At 40.8% G+C, this 17500-nt stretch overlaps 1 protein-coding gene across 4 annotated transcripts in view; it reads right to left on the minus strand.

The window, feature by feature from the left end:
- Window positions 1-17500, minus strand: part of LOC147022221 (protein sidekick-2-like) — a 676300-nt gene that overhangs the window by 236824 nt on the left and 421976 nt on the right. For all 4 annotated transcript variants that reach the window (XM_085892916.1, XM_085892915.1, XM_085892914.1 and 1 more), the window contains 3 exons: window positions 10223-10306; window positions 8684-8881; window positions 6289-6405 (listed from right to left, as the gene is read on the minus strand). In XM_085892916.1, coding sequence (XP_085749042.1) covers window positions 6289-6405; window positions 8684-8881; window positions 10223-10306 — 399 coding nt within the window. The remainder of the gene's footprint in view (window positions 1-6288; window positions 6406-8683; window positions 8882-10222; window positions 10307-17500) is intronic.

The raw sequence follows: 17500 nt of genomic DNA on the forward strand, positions 1-17500 counted from the left end.
CCCAATCTCTCAATGGTGAAGAATCACTTGATAAAAAAAGTAAAAAAATTCTCCTCTCCGGATCCGGATCTCCACTAAAATCGAATCAATTCGTCCTTGTCACACACCCAACCCGTCCACAAAGTTTCATCTGAATACATCCATAACTTTTAAAGATATCCTGCTCAAAGACAGATAGATAAACAGACAGGGGTGAAGACACAACCTTCGTCCACCTTCAATGAGGGAGGTAAAAAGGTGTTAAAGACAATGATAAGTGGAGATTAAGTTAGTAGACTTACAATGGCGAGGTTGGTGGCATGCACTTATAACTATTATCAAAATACTGAAAAAGGATCAAACATAATTTACACTCTGGAATTGTTTCATGGAGGGTCATGCTTCTATTTAAAACAAATAAAATAGACATAAAATGTCATAGCCACAATGTTTTAGTAATTTTGCTGTGCGGAGTTAAATGGCTCGCCAATATTTATGTACAACTAAAATAGCCGCCAGTCTACCAGTCGGCCATCTTCGATGAAACCACAAAATAAAGTGAGGTGCGCATGTATGCCATCATGTACTGTGCTTGTGCCAAGTTTGAACAAATTTGGACCATGCATATCTGAAAAATGGTTGGGGACACATTTAGTAACAAAATGGCCAGCAGTCGGCCATCTTGGACATGATCTCGAAACAAAATGATTCGCTTATGTAAGCCATCATTTGTTTTCTGTCTGCCAAGTTTGAACAACATCGATGAAGGCATATCCAAGAAATAGTTGAGGACATGTTCAACATCAGGGATTATAAAACTAAAATGGCAGCCAGTTGGCCACCTTGGATCTGATCTCGAAACAAAATTATTTCCATTTTTTAAGCTATCATTTGTTATCTGTGTGCCAAGTTTGAACAGCATTGGTAAATGTATGTCCAATAAATGGTTGAGGACGTGTTCAACATCGGGGTTTTTACAACTAAAATGGCCGCCAGTTGGCCATCTTGGATCTGAACTCGACAAAATAATGATGTCCTTATGTATATCTTCATGTGTTGTCGTTTTGTCAAGTACGAATAAAATCGGTCCATACATGTCTGAGATATGGTTGCGGACACACACGCATGCACAGACGCAAAAATGGAGACCAAATCCATTTGCCCCTGTTTCGGACTAAGTTCAATGGGGGCTAATAAGGCAATTATCTGTAGTGTGTGTGTGTGTGTGTGTGTGTGTGTGTGTGTGTGTGTGTGTGTGTGTGTGTGTGTGTGCATCTGATAATTATAAAATCAACAAGAGCGCAAGTGAGCACAATATACGCCCAAACAAGAAGGTATATACAGAATTATGCGACTACATGGAAAACAGCATCCTGGTTGCCATGGCAACCACTTTAGATGATGAACGTATGTCGCGACACACCGTCTCCACAGTCTGTACTTATGCACCAAATATGAAACATGAAAGTTGAAAACTTTGGGAGTTAGAGTGCGTACAGGAATGGACGGACGGACGGATGGACGGACAGACAGACAGATAGTCAGACTGACAGACAGTCAGACGGACGGACGGACGACTGGTATCACATAATACGCCCCGATATATATATATATATATATATATATATATATATATATATATATATATATATATCAGGCATATAAAAATGGCTCAGCTAATCTCCAAAATTTTGCATCGGTGTTCAGGGTAATCAGAGTCAGATCATGGCCACAAAATAATTCCCCCCTCACCTCCTCTCACAAGAACGGGTAGACGACTTGTGATTTAACAGCTGATCCCTGCCTGAGGGAGGGGGTATTGAGGGTGGAAAAAGATTCTGAAAACAAATCCTCTTGCTTCCAGAGGTTACAGGTACTATATATTAGTCGGTTCAAAATTCTCAAGCGAACACTGAGAAATAACCACACATAACATGATTACCGGTGTTTGAATTGAAGTTGTTACAAATTATTGAAACTTTTACGGCATTGGTCTTCCTGCCCATCCTTGCAATGATGAGCATATTGTGCCAAGATGTTCAACAAATCAAGAGTTAGGAAACCTGCAAAAATGATTTACAGCCTATGATCACAGATGCACCAAAGTACATCGAGCGATCTTTCATCATGCGATTATAATAATTAAGAAAAAACATTACAGTGTTATATAATGACCAGCAATTATATGTGGAGATTAAACTGCATTTTGGATGAAACATTGACAGCCATGGAGCCATAAATCCTCAATGCGTCCATCCATCCATCCATTCATAACATCACTTGTGTCTCCATAAATAACGGTGATGAGTATAAGAACATAAGAGAAGACTTAATATTTCAACCTCTGTCAAAGACATTTTAACTGTGACAAATGTGGCTATTCGGTGATTACGGGCAGTCATTACCCAGCACTAGTTAAAGATAAAAGATTCACGGCACTGAACTGCTCCAAACACATGAGAGGGTGCCTCCCTAGAGGATTCACCTGAACCTCAAAGCACTAGATTGGTGATTGTCCAGGCATGACTGGCCAAGCTCGAGCCATCAAGTGCCGAATAAAATCATTCAGCGATAAAATGCGGCACAGGCTCTACGCAAAGACGACAAATGGATGACATCCAGGTAAAACTTACTGGACCAAATTCCCATTTAATTGTTGGTCCGACTGCTCTGAGTCACAAGTTCGAAGTAAAACCTTGATTGTTTGAAGCATCTATGATTGGTAAACTAAGAATACATCAAAAACTGTTCTTTGTAAATTACGTTATTTTATTTGGAAACAGTCTGTGCCATAAACTTTGGAAAGTTATGGCTCACACGATAGCTAAGATGTATGCACACTCATCTTTGAGCTGTCTAGTCTGGGTTTGAATCTCTGCCCAGCTATAAACTGTCATCCCCATGCCTTGGTTGAATGTCTGCCAAGCTATAAACTGTCATCCTGGTGTTTTGAATTCAGGGTGAAGCATCGATGCATGTACCATCCCTTGGCTGGAAGATGAGCCAGAGTAACAGTCATACAGCATTACTCATTGGTGGTCATTGATGATCCCACGGTGTCTTTCATGAAGAGTCGGTGAGTTATTGCCGGCACAATTAACAAATTACAAAATCACATCCGAATCACTTTCAGACGAACGTTATGCTTGGCCATCTGGTTCGTAAAAGGATTTGGCTCAATATCTCTCCCTGACAAGCTTTCCAAGAAGGTGTGAATAATTGCAGCCCTTAAAGTAGTCGCAGTAGTAGTAGTAGTAGTAGTAGTAGTAATCAAATTGTGGAAAGTTCAAAGGAAGCATTAGAGTTCAGCAGGCACACCTTGGAAATTAAAACATCAGAATAAAAGAGTCATTAAAATCTAATCTTGCTGTCTCATTGCAACCAAAATGAAAAACCTCTGATGACTAACATTATCACCGACGAAGATAATAAAAGTGCCTAAAATCAACTTGTGTTCCTGATATACAGCTTCTCAGCATGGCCATGTCCTCTCAGATGTTTGTGCAAAATCAAAATAATTTTGATTCAAATTCATGCCAACCATGATTTTATGTGGTCATCTATAAATACCCCAAGGGCGGCATCAGATGTGCAAGAAACTGCCACCTATGAAGAAGGCAGTGGATGGAAATTACAGGTGTTGATCAGACAAGACAACACTGGCAGATTACCCTCTGCCTGAAGGTCATTAATGAGGCAGCTTAGTTTTTTTCACGGACAATAAGTCCAACAATGACATGGCAATTCTCCAGGTTGAAAGCACATACACTGTTGATTTGTCCGTTTTTTCATAAAGTCCATAAAAACACATGAAAGTATGCACATGTTTCCTCCTGTCTTTCTCCTACACTGGATACGTGTGCAAACTCCTCAATGAGCAGAAGATCACTTGAAAACAAGCAAACACATTGTATAACTAGAACAGCACCCAGTAGAGTGCATACCTCCATCAGGCTGAACAGTTTACGTTTTTTTTATCCCACCGATAGGCCAAATCTGCATCCGGACATTAGCCAAAATCTAATCGGCTTGTTCTTGTCACATATGCAACTCATCCACCCAGTTTTGTCATAACTCGTGCACAACGTTTTAAAATATCATGCTATAATGAATATTGTTTTTGGCCCCATCTCTCAGTGGTGAAGAATCACTTTAAAAATTCTAGTAGCTGGATCCGTATATTCACCAAAATCGAATCAATTCTTCCTTATCATACATCCAACCCGTCCACCAAATTTCGTCAAAATCCGCCCAAAACCTTTTGAGATACCCTATTCACAGACAGACAAACAGGGGTGAAAACATAATGTCCACCCACCTTCGGTGGCACCTTGGTGGTTGTTACTTTGGTGTCACCTTGGTGGGAGTTACCTTCGGTGGTGGAGGTAACTATTGATCTGCGATCAAAAAGATATCGCCAAAGGTTAGCTTCCCCCATCTGGGGGGAGGCTTACCCTTGGTGAATGCCCGTAAATTACCCTTGGCCAGAAATCCAAAGATGGCCAGATTACATTCGGACTACAATATTGTCTTGACTGTCAGCATTTTGGGATAGAGTGTAAATTAAGAAACTGTGTCCCCCATCTCCAGTCCATCCATAAAACTCAACATCATGAAAATTGGAGGAAAAGTATTCAAGTTATTAAAAAAAGGTGTTTTTTTTTTCTTAATTAGGACACAATTCAAAAGATGTAGGTGAAGGACACTAATCAAATATCAGGTGAACAACGTCAATGCACTACGATGATGTAAGAACATCTTGGACGGCCAAGCGGTCTTTGAGATTTCCCATTGGCAAAATTGAGCGATGACCAAAAACACGCATTTTTTTTTTTCAGACTGCTATTTTACCTTGACCGCATTATATTTTCATACCACCATTCGACCTTGAATTTTAACTTGGAGGAATATGATGTCAATTAAACATAAATGCACTTTTCTCTAGGCTATCGAGAGAGGGCAATTTCGTTCCGAACGAGCAAACCTGAGTCGAATTATGCTGAAAATGTTAAAATGCCTTTAATTGGGTCATTACTTTAAAAATAGGTCAAGGTCAAAAATATTATGTCAAACTCACATCATTTTAGTCCTATTATTGATGCAAAATTTCATTCCGAAAGTCCCAACTGGATCCGAGATAAAGCTCGGACATTGACAGACAAAAAAATGGAGAAAAATGTAAATGGTGGTTCAGTACTCCTCGAGGTCAAACACCAAGACCTTTAACTCAGAGTGGTGTGATGTAAGTTCATCGTAAATGTGCCTGGCTCTAGAATATCTAGAGAGGGCAATCTTTTGTTCCCATCGGACAAAATTTAGTTGAGTTATGGTGAAAAATGCTAAAATGTTTACAATAAGGTCATGACCATAAAATTAGGTCAAGGTCTAAACAAATTAAGTCAACCCCGCATAATTTCTATTCACGTTATTGATGCAAAATTTCATTCTGAAAGTCGGAGCCGGCTCCGAGATACAGCTTTGAAATTTCGGAAATTTGGAGTGCAGGAAGAAAAAGATAAAAATGGTGGCTTAGACCTCCGGGTCGAAGAAACACTTTGGTACCATTATAAATTGGGGGTACTAATTATAGAAATAAACCCCACAACAGCAATAAGCCTTCCTATACCCTATAGGGGGAGGCTTAATCATATTTAGGATTACTCTTTTATCAACTTCACGCATGCAAAAAGTCATTTTTTGCTTCCGTTGACGAATTCGCTGGAGGCATTATTGTGCATGTAATTGTAGGTAATCCTTTCTCGTGAATAACTCTCTGACCTGCAAGTAGCTCATGTCTGTGGTTCAATCTCTCAAATTACGTTCCAAAACAGCTTTTGGCTGAGACATTGCTCGACAGCAGAGGTTAAATATCTCACTTTCAAGAGAGCGTTCTGAAGATTGTATCATTTATGTAACAATCCCAGGTGGGGAAACGAGCATGAAAGCCCTGGTTGAGTCCTTTCTGCTGCCGTCACTAAATAACTATCACAGCATAAACACGGACATCTCGGAAATCATTATTTTGCTCGAGACAGACATCACGTGCAATTGATTCTGGTTTAATTCACACATTATGGAATTGGTGAAATGTCAATTGATCGATGTGAAGAGTTTACAATGGGGTTGGCAAAATCAATTCACATTCAGTTCCATCAGTCAGTAATAGATTAACGTGAAGAACGATAGGTGTTACATCGAATGCTTGGTGTTGTGTCTCTAATTACAGAAAAAAATGCTGTTATTTCGAAAGACATTATACTCATACAACACTGCAGCGGAGCGTTAATCAGGCAGGTGGCAGAATCTCACCTCTGAGCCAGGTGATGGTGGGTTTCGGAGCACCAGAGGTTTCACACAAAAGGCTTACAGAAGAGCCTTCAATTACAGTGCTGTCAACCGGACCTTGTGTGATGTTTGGAGGGAAACCTGAAACACAAGGGAGATGGAATTGTGGAATGGTATGACAGCCTACACATTTGCCTCCTCGATGATGGTAAATGAGTCAACAGATTTCCTCGTCGAAAAGTGTTTCCAACACATGAAAAATTCACACTTTAGTATTACTTCAAGCTCAGCAGGAGGTGAACATCTGAAATGAGATGAATGGGGGTGAAATACATATCACCGGAAATGAAAAGGGGATATTAAGTTGGCTATAATTCACTTACTGCATTTTATTGTGGATTTAAGAGAGTGGATTTGTCATAAGCTAGTGCAAGCTGGTGTATTTGGGTAAAGTTAATGAGTGGGCGGTCTGCATCGGAAAAATGGGCAACTTTCAAAGGACAAATGTAGAGGGTGCAGAGTAGGAATATTCCAGGGAGATGTAAAGGTAGAGGCAGAAAGACAATGGTGGTGGAGCAAGAAGGTATGCAGTGTAATTAAGGATAAGCAAAAGGCATTCATTAAGCACAAAATAATATGACTAGAGTCTGACACATCATTATAGGATTAAACAGAGATGAGTTAAGAAAATCACTTGGCAAGGTGAAAGGGAAAATGAAAAGGACATCACCAAGAATATTAAACATAACAGCAAGGCATTGTTTAAGTATATAAGTGGTAAATAAAGAGTTAATAAAGGGTTAGGAGAGGTGTGGGCCCACGGAGGAATAGCACAGGAGAAATGGTGAAGGTGAGATGGCAGGCTTATTGAATTGTTTTTTGGATTCTACATTTACACAAGAACAAACAAGGGAACTTCCAAAAGCAGAGTATCTATCTCAGGGGTGACAAAGGGCTTTAAGAAGAGATCCAGGAGGTTGGAGTGCAGAAGTGAAGAAATAATGAGAAAAAAATTAAGGGATGATAAAACTCCAGGGCCAGACAATATTATTAAGCATAAGGGGTGGTGGTGGTGGTGGTGGGGGGGATGCATAACAATATTGTGGTAGGAATATCTTGGACCGGGTGAATCGATGACGCTAGTAGCATTACCTTGTATCAAGGATCCTTGGACCATGTGAATCGTGTAAGCGAGCATTGCCTTATAATCAGGAATCTGTCAGAGGTAAGTTATATGGTAAAATGTGCAGAAAGGAAGAGGTGATTGTAAACTTTAGAGAACAATAGGGTAACGTTGTGTTGTGTCAAATCTTTTGTACAGGTGAGGCCAGGTGGAGGGCATGTGTCACCCAGAAGTTCAATAGAAACAACACGGGCCATTGTGCCAAAAAAACAGGGTGGCATAGTGAGCTGCAGAGCCTTTTTACGCTACCAACTGAGAGAGGCAGAACACTTTTATGAAGGGTCATCTTGCAGGGTGGGATAGCATGGAAGATGGTGCCACCACAGACAGCGGGTGGCCAATGACAGGGTTGGTCGCATGATGGAAAGGAATCCTTGTGATGTGGTAAAAGCCGTATCCATGCATTCACAACGAGAGTTGGACCTTGGATCTTGGAGAGACAACATCTGTCTCTGTCTGTCTCTGTCTGTCTGTCTCTGTCTTTCTGTCTCTGTCTGTCTGTCTCTGTCTGTCTGTCTCTGTCTGTCTGTCTCTGTCTGTCTGTCTGTCTCTGTCTCTCTGTCTGTTTCTTCACTCATTAGGAGAAGAACTGCAACAGGAGATGTGAATGACACCTCCCCACGATCTCACCTCATTGCCATCCCTCGTTGCTGTCATTGTTCTGCCCAGAGCCGGACTTCACCCTGTGCCACGCCAGCCTGTACAATGTCCATGACCACCAGTCATGGTACAGCACAGAGCAGCTCATGCCTTCCTCCCTTTTGTAATGGCTTGAGTCCAGTATTTTGGTGTATTTATGGGGAAGGGGCGTCGTTATATTTCTCTTGTACAATAAGTTTACGTCTTTCATTCCCTATTTGTGTGTGTTCATGTGCTAGATATGGCTGGGTTTTGTTGTCTTTACCATCATTTTATAATGAACAATTTGTTTGCTAAGGAACGTATTCCTGTGTTTTTAATACGTTCTCTCACAAACAACTGCCAGTTTGGGTTTGTATTTTGGCACACCTTGGGGGATTGTGGATAATTAAAAGAATGCAGTAAATTTGGCATTAGCAGAGGCCTTCATCAGACCTCCCTCCCAGACAGTCTGCATTAGTGGACCCTCTGATGTGACAATATGCATTCAAGAGTATTGGAGGAGGTGTCAGATCTGGGTGATTACATTATGCAACAGCTCAAACTGTAATGGTATTACGATACCAGCTGGTGTCTGTTCATATGTGTACAACTCACTGCGCACGGTGAGGTGTGCATGGGTTTGCACCTCCCCTGCACTGTTTTTTGCAAAACACTGCAACATTCCCGAGTCCTTCTCCTCAAGGCGATGTATGCGTAGGCTGCCGTGCGGCAACACTTGGTACCGTCCATCAATGCTCGCAAGTCCCACGGGCAAGCCATCGTGATACCAGGTTACAGATGGCACTGGAAGTCCTGCAAAAATAAATGCACTGTTCGTGATGATTTTGAACATGATGAGCTGAATTTTATCAGTTGTGTTTTCATGTCTGTTTTTGTATTCAATGAGCTGATGCTTTATGAATCTCAAAAAAAGATTTAAAAAAAAAAAGAGATAAGATCATCACACAGCGTGTCCCAGAAAGGACTGAACAACTTACATTTGAAATAACTTGAACAGAAAAGATTCCAATTTAAATTAAACGATAGATTTAAACTGTAGACCACATCATCCGACTCTTCTTGGGGTTCTTGCATTTTTGCTTGCTTTTGTCTTTCCATGGGTAGATTATGAAGTCATGAACACAAATAAAATCCAAAGGAGCGATTTAAACCACACCATGCAGAGCCACTCAGAAATGGATGCTCAAGAACTTATCATGCAGGAATTTGGCAGAAGTGGGTCAGCGACGAACTCAAAAAAAAATCTTACAAAATACATCGTGATGCCATCGACCCCACTGCGTAAGCCTCGGGCCAAAACAGCGTGCGCTGAGAAGGCAGTTGCTGAAGTCCTTGCAGCTTTTGGAACCTCTCCATAAAAGTCAGTGCTGAGGTGGCTTTGCAACCAAAGATGTCAAAGAGATCAGTTCACAGACTATTGAAAGGAGAAAAACCGAATCCACACAAGCTTCGCATTCGCCACGAGATTACTGCCCTTGCCGCTCACATGCCATTTACGCTCAAGACGTGTTGGGAACGATTTACCAAGACCATACTTTTCCTTATTGTGTCTTAATCGGTGATGAGACTAATTCAGATTTATATGATGCTGCAAACAAGCAATGCAATCCATTTTTGAGAAAATACGAAAAAATGATCCGACAATCCAAAACTTGCTGGAAGAGTTATCCAAGAAAAATGGAGGACGTGATGAATGAAATTACAAGCTTCGGAATCACTGCTCGGAAAAGGAAGAAATGCTCAAACCCGTCATGGATGTAAACCTATTTTCAGGAAAATCTTTTTTACATTTGAATGAATTATTTATGAGATTATTAGTTCAATCGTACACAGGACACACATTATATACAGTATGTACAATGATCCCCGAATCAGATATCACATTCTCGGCGCAAAACACCTGCAGATTTGAAGGATCAAAACGCGTAAAAAGATATATAATTAACGATGGATCCTTTTGAAAATTTGTTCTGTAACGAGATAGGCACGGAGCAGGAAGAAATGGGGGAAAAAGAATGCTCAGTTCAACATCATTTGCAGCAAGTGAAATGTATTGAAAATGTATCCTCAGAGGATCTGTAAGAAGAAATTTATTACTAAAATAAATGTCTTGTAGAATAATGTCAAACTCACCCGAAGCCTGGCAGGGAATATCCAGTTCGGATCCAACAATACCTGGTATTCTCTTCTCTGGCTCCTTTGCAAATTGTGGCACCTCTGGGGAAGAGCAAAACACATAGTTAGCTTCGTTTTACAACCTGTTAAGAGATGGTTTTGCAAGCTTCAGTAATGGAGTTTGGGAATGTGAGTTAAAGGGGAGGGAAGGGCAGGATGTGTTCTTACTTATGGAAAATCAGTCACTCAAAACAAGGAAGAAAATGTCCCCCCCCCACCCCCTCTTCTTCTCCCTTCACCAAAAATTTAACAAATATAAAGTTGCAAAATGTAAAAGTGTTCAGGAAATAACACGATTAAGTACCGATTGACCAGCAATCATTTGATGCAGCAATTACAATCGAATAACATTCAACTGGGACTGGCAGGACATCCTAGCTAGAGGAAGGTGCACTCACCTTTCAGCTATCTAACGTGGGTTCAAACCTCAGCCCGGTTATACACTATCATCCTGGTGTTTCACAGGCACGGTGAGGCATCACTGTGTGTGTCATTCTTCGGATGGACGTTAAACTGGGCATCCTGTCCGCCAACATTAGTTGGTGGGCATTAAAAATCCCACGGTTTTCTTCGCTCAGAGTAGACGAGCTAACGCCGGCACCCTGGCTAATTTCCAAGTTCCTTCGCTAACCTACAAGAGGCGTTAGCAAAAATTGCTGCTTCCCCGCAACAGCTGATGCTAACTTGCATACACCTGCTGCATTCGAACGACGATGATGACGTCGATAAAAACAAAACAAAAAAAAAGGTCAAGTGAGAAACTATTTCACAAAATACCTTAAAGTAACACAAGGAAAAGTAGATCAGCACTCGGTAGAGGACACACCTCTGCAAAGGCTGAACAGTTTATGTTTTGTATCCAACTGAAAGGCCGGATCTCCGTCCGGAATTTAACCAAAATCGAATCGGTTTGTTCTTTTCACCGACCCAACTCATCCACCAAGTTTTGTCATAATCCGTGCATAACTTTTTGCGATATCGTGCAATATATCGTTTTCGGCGCTGACTCTCAAAGGTGAAGAATCACTTTAGAAATTAAAGTATCCAGATGTGGATCTGGATCTTCACCAAAATCGAATCAAATCTTCCCTGTCACAAATGCAACCTGTCCAAGTTTCATCCAAAACCGTCCAAACCGTTTTGAGATATCGTGCTATACAGGGTGAGTCAAAAGTCGCGCCCGATTTCTGTTTTTTCGGCTGTCAGATTATTTCTGCGAAGTCATGTTGTTAATAATTGTCTTGCAGATTATTAATTTTCGTAATTTATTTACTTTTGATTTTGTTTTGCAGGTTATTGCTGTGAGTTTGGAAAGTTACTGAATTTGCACCAAATTGAACCATGAATTACCTTTCAATGAATCGACGCATTGCGGCCGTGAAACACTACTACAAATGTAATGAACAACCAACGATGGCGGCACGCCGTTTGACACAGGAATTCGATATTAACCCACCTCAGGGAAGAAACATACGATTGATTGTCCAGAAATCTGAAGCAACAGGGTCGGGAGCCACTGCAAAGTAGTCCGATTGTCCGACAATGGCAACGAATGTAGCGAAGGCAGAACAAGCCATCAGAAGACTGGAACAGTCCGCAAAAGTCAACTCACCGTTTCTCTGCAGAGTTGGAAGTGAGCCAATCAAGTGTTATCCGTATCCTTCACCAGAAAAAAAATGGAAACCTTACATTCCACGCTTACTGCATGCCCTTCATGATGGAGATGACGACCGCCGTCTTCAATTTTGCGGAGTTCTTAGCTAAACTTCACGAAGAGGACACAATGCGAGACAACATCTGGTGGTCAGATGAGGCATGTTTTAAGCTTAATGGCACAATTAACAGACACAATTGTGTCTACTGGGCTGCGAATAACCCAAGAGTGACGGTTGAGAAGGAGGTAAATTTACTTGGAGTGACGGTTTGGGCAGCCACATCTCCATTCGGGATAATTTGACCCTTTTTCTTTGAGGGATCTGTCAGTGCAGAAATTTACCTGGATATGCTGCAAACCTTCTTTTGGCCCAGGGTACAAGATCAGGACTGTTATTTCCAGCATGATTTCCAGCGTTATTTCCAGCACATTATGATCGTCAGTGGCTTCTTGATGAAAACTTTCCCAGAAAGTGGATCGGCCGCCGCGGTCCGGTCGAGTGGCCGGCACGCTCCCCAGACCTTACACCTCCAGATTTCTTTCTTTGGGGGCTCATGAAAGACCTTGTTTATCGTGAAAAGCCTATAAAACCATTCAGGAATTGAAGGCTCAAATCACTGCAAAGTTTGAGGAAATTGATATCGAACTCTGCAGACATGTGTGCCGCTCTGTGCCTGCTCGGCTGCAATTGTGCATCGATGACGAGGGAGGGCACTTTGAAAATTGCAAGTAAAACAGCTTGATACAGTTCCGCAATAATTTTTTCTTGAATAAATGGTTAGATAAACATGTCATTCATTTATTTCTACCTTCTTGTACACTGTAATACAAATGGCAAACAAACAATCAACTGACAGAAATTGGGCGCTACTTCTGACTCACCCTGTATATCGTTTTTGGCCAAAACTCTCAATTGTGATGAATCACTTAAAAAATTATGGTATCCGGATCCAGATCTTCATCAAAAACTAAATAATCAATTCATCTTTGTCACACACCCAACCTGTCTTCCAAGGTTTGTCCCAATGCATCCATAACTGTTTAACATATGCTCACAGACAAACAGACAGACGGGCAAATCGGCGTGAAAATATAACTCCGTCCACCTCCGGTGGCAGAGTCAATGAAAATATCCTACAAATGAAATTAAAGCTTTAAATGAAGAAGTATAGGAAGAAAAACTAAAAGACAACGTGACTAAATTAAATGTAAGGACAATTCAAAGATATGTATTGAAGAAGACACTAACGTTTCTTTCTTTTTAAAAAAAAAAATGTATTAGGAAATTTGATTCATAAGAAAGGGTTGAATGGATAGCCTAGAGAATGATATGTGCACTCAACTTTGAGATGTCTCGTCTGGGTTTTAAACTACACCGGCTATAAACTGCTACCCTGCAGTTTTGCACAAGGGTGAGACATCAACGTGCGAGCCGTCCATCGGAAAGACATTAAACCAAAAGACCCGTATGCCGACACTCGTCGTTGGTGGCTGTTAAATATCCCACGGTGTCTTTCACGAAGAGTGGTTGAGTTATCGATGGCATCCAGAACAAATTACAAATTCCAACACCGACTGACTGCTGGGTAGGCAACGGCGAACCATTCAGCATGACCCATGCCATGAAACTGCTTCAGCAACAATTCATGCTCTGTCAAGTACATGGGAGATTGATGTCGATAATGATGAGTATATATGTAATTAATAACAAATATATTAGATACCACAAATTGAGAATAAAAACACTGCTTGTGCATCTTGGACTGTTTCGAGTCCTGACCTAATCTGCAGATCCTTTTGAATGTCCCTCATACAATAACATGAAAAACCAGCAACACCACAATCACACATTTATTCCTGATGAGCACGTCCTAATGCTCGTACAAAACGCCAGCTGTGTCAATGTGTAATAATTAATTTTGGCTCATTTCGATAAAGAATGATTTTATTGATGAAATCATAACACCTCGAGAAATGCGATAATTTATCTCGGGTTTGTTGCATTATTTCTGTATGTTCAACAAGCTTGTGTAGTCACTGCTCCCCCCGCATCATAATAACAAGAGGACCAAAACAGAAGTAAGGCAAAAACATAAATTAAATCTCATAATTTTTATTTCTCGGGTTTATATCGCGTTTGTGGATTTTAGGGCAAAACATGCCAATGAGGAAGGCTCCGCCGAGCTGGAATTAGCACGCTGCATCAAAATGCAAATGTGGTCCGTGTGTTGGTGTCATAAAATGGTGGTTTGTGGCTGATAGCAAATTACCCATGAGACTTTTCTGCAGTTGATTGCAGTAATTGAAGGCTCTTTTTGAAGAACCCATCTAAAAATTTACGACCTGATGACTTCATCCCACGTCGCGCAATTAAATTTCAATATGCGGCAGACTTTGAGTTACAGGAGATTTCATGTGTAATTAAGCCGATGGTATCCTAACCCCTTATTCTGCTCCTCATATGTCCAGGGACCGGATATTCAGCAGGTATGCAGCCTGTGTACATGGCTACTCAGGAAAACACTAATTAATAAAATCTCGTCGGGCAGACATGCAATCAGTGCCCAAAGCGATGGAGATAACAACTTGGTTCTGAATCAAAATTCTCAAAGCTTCTCAACATCTTGAAAAAAAAAAAATAATAATCACCTTAATAGTAGTCCAACTATCTTGTTTATCCAAACACTACCAAACACGTTTTAACATTTCTACACAGCTTCTGAACTGTTTTAACAGATTGTTTACAAGCTTACATCTGGCCTTGCTATTCCGACCCTCTCCGACCTATGCCCTCCCCAAGCTACCCCAGGTGACATACGTTCCTCCAGACTGCTTGCCCATCCACATTCGTTAGCCCCGCTATTCTCCCAAATATGCAGTTGTCTCCCCGTGTCCGTTGTCTTATCCTCCTCACTTCATTCTTTCAAATTTGCAGCCTCTGCGCTCACCCATATGCACATCTATGGTTTGTTTCACACACGCAGATTGTTTCCCATTCCAGTCCTCTCCAGATCATTGTTAATCTTTTTCTGTTATTCCTCTTTCCTCTATGTGTATATCCATCCCACCCCACATACCCTCTGGCAGTTTGTGAACCCGCTGCCAGTTCTCATTTAGCTCATCCATGAGCCTCGACCCTTCCATAAAAGATAAAAATTCAGGTTTTTGTGGCCTGTTTATTTTTGTGAATATAATTTCGTGGCTTGAATCATGTTTTTTGGATTAAAAAAACTTTTCAAAGCCATTATTAACATTGTTGTTGTTTCATGGAAATACCAAATAACAAAACAACAATGCTTATGACATTCCTCTGTTTAGACGAGCAGGCAACATTGTCAAAACCCAAGGATGGGATATTTGATCTCGTAGTTCAGTCTACCTCATACTGCACATTCATTGAAATGAAGTGATAGGATGAACACATTGATGACAAACTTGAGTAGCTCGAATGGCGCTGCTAAGGCATACTCAAGAAAAAAACATTAAAAACTAGAAGGGCACTTGGTAGAGCGCATACCTCCAACACGTAATGTCTGATCCACGAGAACATATCGGGCAAAATACATTTTTGAAATATCATGCATGTATAATATCGTTTTTGGCCCCATCAATGGTGAATAATCACTTTGAAATTAAATAATTATCGTATCCAGATCTGGATTCAGATCTTCACCAAAATCAAATCAATTCATCATGGTCACACACCCAACCTTTCCACCAAGTTTCATCCGAATCTGTGCACAACTTTTTGAGATATGCTATATATGGGTTTAGCCCGATCTCTCATTCCTGGTGTTGGCTTAATGGTTGGGCTTTGGATCCTCGGGAACTGAGTTCGAATCCCGCTCAGCTGTATAATCAATACCAGGTTGGGTTAACTCGGCCTGTCATCCTTCCGAGGTCGGCAAAATGAGTGCCAGCTTGCTGGTATCCTGTGTCGGAGTGGCGGCCCGTCCAGGATTGTGCCCAATAGCCAAGGAGACTGCTTTAGCACCAACACTCTGCGCAGAGTCTGGTCCCAATCTCCTCCTCCTCTCAATGGTGAAAAATCAATAAGAAGAATTATCGGATCAAGATGCGGATTAGGATCTTCGCCAAAATCGAATCAATTCTTCCTTGTCAAACATCCAACTTGTCCACCAAGATTGGTCCTAATCTGTCCACAACTTTTTGAGTATCATTTTTGGCCCTCTCTCTCAATAGTGAAGAATCACTTAAAAAATTCCAGTGGTCAGATCCAGATCCGGATCTTCAACAAAATCTAATCAGTTCGTCTTTTTCACACACTCAATGTGCACACCAAATTTCATCCAGATATATACACAACTTTTTGAGATATCATGCACACAAACAGACAGACAGACAAACGGACAAACAAGAAGAAGACATCATGCAGAGCACGATACTTGCAAAATCCATAAAACAAATTTGACTTCAAAAATAATTGGTGGTTGAATTCAATGACCAAATGTGCAACCCTCTTCAAATTCCAAGTGATTCGGATGAAAATTGAGAATTTCAGAAATACCACCTAAGTTGATGACCTTGGGCCTATGTTGACCATTTGGCCAATGTTGACCTCAAAATTAATTGACTCACTGAATTCAATAACATGAAATATAAATCTTCTTCAAATTTCAAGTCAATTGGATGAAATTTGAGGAATTTAGAAACCTCACCTAATTTCTTGACTTTTGGCCGATGTTGAACTTTTTATTGATGCTGACCTGAAAAATAATTTTCTCGTTGAATTCAGTATCCTGAAATATAAATCCTCTCCAAATTTAAAGTCAACCAGATGAAAATTGAGGATTTTAGAAATCTCACCCAATTTCTTGACCTTTGGCCTATGTTGACCTTTTGGTCGATGCTGACCTAAAAAATAATTGGCTCGTTGAATTCAGTGACTTGAAAAATCGTCTCCAAATTTCAAATCAATCGAATGAAAATTGAGGATCTCCAAGTGCCCGTCTAGTTGTTACTTGAAAAATCGAAGATCCCCCACCCCCCCCCCCCCGCCCCTGCAAAAATCGAAGATTTTTAAAGTAGCAAACGAGACGGTTTCTTGGTAGAGCACATACCTCTGCCACGTAATGCCTGATCCACGAAAACATATCGGGCCCAATATATTTTTGAAACATCATGCTGTAGAGTACTATATCGTTTTTGGCCCGATCTCTCGATGGTGAAGAATCACTTTAAAAATTCTAGTAGTTGGATCCGGATCCAGATCTTCACCAAAATCGAATCACGTCTTCCAACACACACCCAGCTTGTCCATGAATCCGTCCACAAATTTTTGAGATATTGTGCTATATATCATTTTTAGCCCTATCTCTCAATGGTGAAGAATCACTTAAAAAATTCGAGTAGTCGGATCCGGATCTGAATCTTCACCAAAATCTAATCAGTTTTTCCTTGTTGCACACCAAACCTGTCCACAAAATTTCATCCGGATCCGTCCACAACTTTTTGAGATACCCTGCACACAAACAGACAGACAGACAGACAGACAAATACAGAAAGTTGTGAAAACATAACCTCCTTCACCCTTCCATGGCGGAGGCATCAAGAAAAAGACG

Source organism: Eptatretus burgeri, chromosome 8 (assembly GCF_056783735.1).
Source record: "Eptatretus burgeri isolate ZD-2024b chromosome 8, Ebu_testis_v1, whole genome shotgun sequence".
Lineage (NCBI taxonomy): Eukaryota > Metazoa > Chordata > Myxini > Myxiniformes > Myxinidae > Eptatretus > Eptatretus burgeri.